Source organism: Zea mays, chromosome 4, assembly GCF_902167145.1.
Source record: "Zea mays cultivar B73 chromosome 4, Zm-B73-REFERENCE-NAM-5.0, whole genome shotgun sequence".
Lineage (NCBI taxonomy): Eukaryota > Viridiplantae > Streptophyta > Magnoliopsida > Poales > Poaceae > Zea > Zea mays.
The window spans coordinates 139,896,226-139,901,692 of record NC_050099.1 but is presented as its reverse complement, the minus strand read 5'-3'; the positions used below and the strand labels follow the sequence as shown (position 1 = coordinate 139,901,692).

Sequence of the window (5,467 nt, the reverse complement as noted above, 5' to 3'; positions counted from 1 at the left end):
AGGCAACGGTCGGATCCAACGGTCGACTGCTACAGGCGCCAAAGGTCGGCTGACGTGGCGTGCACCGGACATCTACTGTTCAGTGTCCGGTGGTGCACCGGACAGTCCGGTGCACCCGACGACAGAAAGCTGCTGCTTTCTGTCCAACGGCTAGTTGGGGGTGTGGAGGCTATAAATACCACCCCAACCGGCCATTCTCTAGTGTGAGAGCCCAAGCAACATACCAAGACACATAGTGCATATTTCCAAGTGCTCAAACACCCAAGTGCTTAATAGAATCACTCGGTGATTAGCGTAGGTGCTTTGCGAAGTGCTTAGGTTAGTTAGACCGCTTTAGCGCTTGCTCTAGGTGAACCCTAGATTGTTGAGTGAGTTTAGATAAACCTCACAACCCCTCGGCTCTTGCGTGAGTCGTTGTAATTGTACCGAGTGGGGCGAGAGTCTTGCGAGACCGTGACAACCGCGTTTGTGTCACGGCCGCCACCGTGTACCGGAGGGAACGAGGCCCGCGGCGTTTCGGCCGGAAGCTCGATAGTGGAGACGGCGGGGAGCGTCCGAGAGGAGCCGGAAGCGGAGCACCACTTGCGCGTGGAGAAGGCCCGTGGCTCTCTACGGAGTTACTCGACCGTGGTGCTTGGCCCTCGCGTGGGCTTCCCTTTGCGTAGGGGCACCAACGAGGATTAGTCGGGACCTTGCGTGGTTCCGGATACCTCGGTAAAAATATCGGCGTCATCCACGAGAGTTTGCTTCTCTACTTAGCTCTTTACATTCCGCATTTATATTAAGCATTTAAGTTTCAATCTTGTAATCATACTTATTTAGTGTAGATTGAAACTTAGCCTTTGCGGTAGAGATAGCAACACTTAGACAAAACCTAGCTTGCACATTCTAGCTTTGATTATTTGCATAGGTTTTGCTCTAGGGATTTAATTGTGGCCTAGTTTAGTAAAAGTTTTAGAAGTCCTAATTCACCCCCCCTCTTAGGCGTCACCCGTTTCCTACACTAAGTTTAGACATTACAAGTCTATATCCATTAAGTGCTAACTAAACATTTTTAGCCAAAAGGTGAACAAAACAATCAAATGCGCAGTTGCAGATTTTTGGACAGCAATACAGCAGTTGCTTGTTTTAATCATAACTCTTCAATGGTTAGTCCAAAAATATCAAACTAGGACTTTCTGGAAAGCTTAAAAAGTTCTCTACAACTTTGGTATTGTCATTACAACATGATTCAGCACTTAGCAAGGTCAAAACGTGCTAATACAACAGCACTGTCCAGATTTGGACAGATTCAGACTTGCAACTTCAAAAAATCACAACTGAAGATTCAGACATCCAAACAGAGTGATTTTAGACTTTCTGGAAAGCTAATTAAATTTTCTACAAATTATTTATAAACATCTCAAGGTGATTCCATATTTAACTAAGGATAAAAGACACTAGAAGACCTTGCTATACAGAATTGGACAGATTCGGTCTTCAGACTTTAAACATTCATAACTAAATCTTTAGACCACCAAAAAGAGTGATCCAAGACTTTTTGGAAAGCTCAGAAAAAGCACTACATAACTTTTATAATTACCAAGAAATGATTCTATGTTGAACTGAATCAAACAATTCAGTTTTCGAAATCTGTTCTGACAGAGGACAGAACACAGCAATCAGTTTGTAAATTTCATAACTCTTAAACCGTCAGGCCTTTAGTTATGAAATTTTAACACAAGCAAGATCAGAAAATCATCTACAACTTTCTTATAACGACCATGAACAGATTGCAACATTAAATTGAGCAAACAATGCAGTTTCTAAAATCTGTACAGAATTTGGACAGATTCAGTTACTGAATTTGTAAAAAGCATAACTCCTAAACTGTTAGTCCTATGGCTGTCAAATTTTAACACAAGTAGGATAATAAAGTTATCTACCACTTTTCTATAGCATATATCTACAGAAAACACAATTTAGTTCATCAAACATACAGCACAACTAAAACAGTGCGTGCAGTCCAAAACATCAGTCAATAAAATTCAGCTCCTATAGAATTCACGAATCGCCGCGTTCGAGCGACTTGAATTACTCTAACGCTTTACTATTTAATTGAGTTAAGACAATCAAATTAGAACCAACAAGTCGACTTGCAAATTTTATTCAAGTCATTTAGTGCACTAAAACTACTACAACCAATCAACGACACATTCTCCCCGATAAGCACCCAACCATTTGCGTTTTAATTTAGGCATCACATGAGCACTAATACTTTTCATCTGCGACTGTAACCATACGCATTTAGACTACAATACACAATTCATCGCGACTACGCGTTTAACCAAGTCATCTAACAAGTCGGCTAACTAGAGCAACGGCATAGCCCGCTATACATCCTACACGTCGGCTTGCCTCTTATCATCGCAATCCGAAACAACACATATATATCAACACTTAACGAAATCGACTCCTATTTAACATGAGTTGGCTAATCACAGTAGAATACCTAGCGAACCTTTTTAGACATCGTAACTCAAGAACATGGGTTGGGGCCGATTGATCAGTGTTTCTCAACCATTGCTCAACTTGAATTAGTTAACACACAAGTCACCTAAATAGCACATTTTTGGGGTCTATCGTGGAGGCATTTACACATGGCGTAAAACTCCATAAGACTACATTTGCTACTGGCATCAACAATACCTACCGACCTAATATTCACCATACGAACGCAGTTACACGCCGCCTACTAGTTTTTAACATAATCCTCATATAGCTTGGAATTCCAACTACTCACTAACAATAAATCACGCACGACCACTACCACATCGACCGGTTAATTTATTTGGACACCGCCTAGCGTACCACTAGTACCCCACATTTTGACTCGACATAAAAACATAGAGGAAGCGATGACTACTTCGGCATGTCACCACCTCTCTATTTAAGCAAAGACAATTTCCACCTACAACGACTGATCATCCCCATCGAGCACACCTTATTTTACTATGTCTCGCATACAACCATATTATGGCGTGCACTCGAGACACTACCAATTAACTTAACGCAATTACCACCATAATGCACTCCGGTATACACATGTTTAATAACTCACCTTTCTAAATTAACCTATCTCACCTTCCGACATCAAATAAATGTCACTTAATTTACATTTTCACCTAATTTAACCCACACCAACGATGAATACATAAATATAATTATCCTAGACCAACTCATTAGCCGATCGCGGAAACCACCAAGCATGCTTTAGGCTTTATTTAAATTTGCCGCGCGAACACAATATTTTACGAAGAAGCATTTTAACAATCAATTAATACATCCGCGACCAATTCCTATGGCGTACAAAATAATTATCGCAGCCACACATATTCAACATTAATATACACCATATTTGTATGCATGCCATCAATCGAAACACATCAATAGTAAATCATAAGTCTATCAACCTGTCAAACTCGGATTCGGGTTGCACATGCGTCCACGGTTTAGGGGCTTCACCAAAACATGCATCGCGCGCGGCTCCGCGGCAACGTCTAGCTGCGATTAACATTACTCAGTGGTTCAACAGTTTTACCGCGCACAAAAAAAATGACAGCAGCAAGGGCAGCGAGGAATCTCACCGAGGACTTACGGCGTCGCGGACGGGGCTGCGCAAAACAGCGAACGCACGGCGGCCGTCGACGGCGTGCTGTCCACGGGGCTCCACAAAACAGCGAGCCGGCAGCGCGCAAAGATGTCGGGGCTGCTGCGCAAAACAGCGAACATGTAGCCTGCGACTTCTTGTTGCAGACCACTGCCATGGGGAGGCCACTGCGCGCTGTCCTTGGGAGGTAGTCGCAGCAAGGGAAAAGCTCGCGGCCATGGAGGAATGGAACTACGCAGGGAGGGGCGCTGGCTTCCTGCGCGACGTCCATGGCAGGGGGATCCGGCCATGGCGTGCTCCTGGCAGGGGGCGAGCTCAGCCACGGCAAGCGCAGGGAAGGGGAGGTAGATGTTGCTGCTGTTTTTGGATTGAAGAACTGGGCGCAGGGAACTTGGACGCCATGGACAGGGAAGTGGAGAACACCATGGCTGGGGCGTGTGGAGCAGGGAGGCGAGGATCTGGGCGTTCACTGGCCGGGCAGGGAAGAGCAGGGGAGGCGGACGCCATGGAAGGGGGCGAGCAGAGGGAGCCAGGGGAAAATGGCAGCCAGGGGGAGCTCACAGCCATGGAAAAAATCATAGGGCAGAGAGGAGCTCGCCCATGCCCGGGGACAGGCGCCATGGGGAAACTCGAGCTTGCAGGGAGGGGCACCACGATCTGCTGCCGTGTGCGCGCTGGAGCTTGGGGAAGGGAGATGCCATGGCGGCAACAGAGGGCATCGGCCAAGCCTTGCCACACTCCTGCGCGCAGCTGGTTTCCATGTGAGAACGAGCGCTGGTGAAGACAGCAAGGGGAGGAAGAAGACAGCGTGGGGAGGAGGAAGAGAGTGGCGGCTGAAATTTTGTGAGGGGTGGGAGTGCAAAATTGCCAAGGGCAAGGGGAGAGGGATCCTATTTATAGACATGGGCTAGGGTTAGGGTTTCTTAATGGGCCTAATGGGCTAGAATGGGCTTGGCCCAAAATACGAATTCGGGCTGCGCTAATTTATTTTCCGGACTAAAAATGTTCCTGTGGATTTCGTCTCTACGGAGAACAGAGCGAATTTGGGTTTCGACGAACGGACGATTGAGCGATTAATTCGGCCGAGAGTTGGATTTCACTTTGCTCGGAAATAATTCCTCGCGCATGATTCGAAAATAAATCGTCCTGAGATTTGATCGGTTTTGAATTTTTAGTCGGAGAAATCGGATCGTGGTATTTTAAAATCGCTGTCGATACGGGGTTTTGCGTTCGGTTCGGACATGAGATATTTGGCCGAGTCGGATAAAATTGATTAGAGGGCGACATATCGAGTATTCCTTTTGAGAGTATGGATTCGGATTAAAATAGTCGAACATCGATCGAAGTTCGAGGAATTCGATTCGGGCTCAGATCAGATAACAGTCGTCGAGAGTTTGATTTAATGAGCTTCAAATGAGATTTATAATTCGAGAATGATCTTCGAGTTTGCATTCGTGCTGAGGATAAAAGTTTTAACAGGCTCCGAATTTGGCCTTTTGCGAGATTGAATAACTCCGAATTCGATCAAAAGTGTACGAATAGTCTGAATAATCAGAGACATACGTGAGCGAGAAATAGAAATTTTCACTTAGCATCTGAGATTGGGATAAATCTCCCGACATAACACAAAACTGACACCTGGGGTGTCACAGTTATTCACATTTCTTGGTTAATCCATGGTCTCCAAGGTTCTTATGCTCTTCTCCTTAAGTTTCTTCCACATGTGATCACAGTCATTAGTGTATAGGTGCCATAGCCAAGGTAACACTTGGGGTGTTACAAGAAGGGCCTGCCTTTATTAAAGAGGCTGAAGAGAAA

At 45.3% G+C, this 5,467-nt stretch overlaps 1 protein-coding gene across 1 annotated transcript; it reads right to left on the bottom strand.

Annotated features, from left to right (window-relative positions):
• Window positions 1–3,288: 3,288 nt before the first annotated feature.
• On the bottom strand, window positions 3,289–4,418 carry LOC100276259 (uncharacterized). The gene is made up of 2 exons (NM_001150090.2): window positions 3,627–4,418; window positions 3,289–3,543 (listed from the first exon to the last, which is right to left on the bottom strand). Exons 1-2 carry the CDS (start codon window positions 3,918–3,920, stop codon window positions 3,448–3,450), a joined length of 390 nt encoding a protein of 129 aa, NP_001143562.2. The 5' UTR covers window positions 3,921–4,418; the 3' UTR covers window positions 3,289–3,447.
• Between the last annotated feature and the right edge of the window lie 1,049 nt (window positions 4,419–5,467).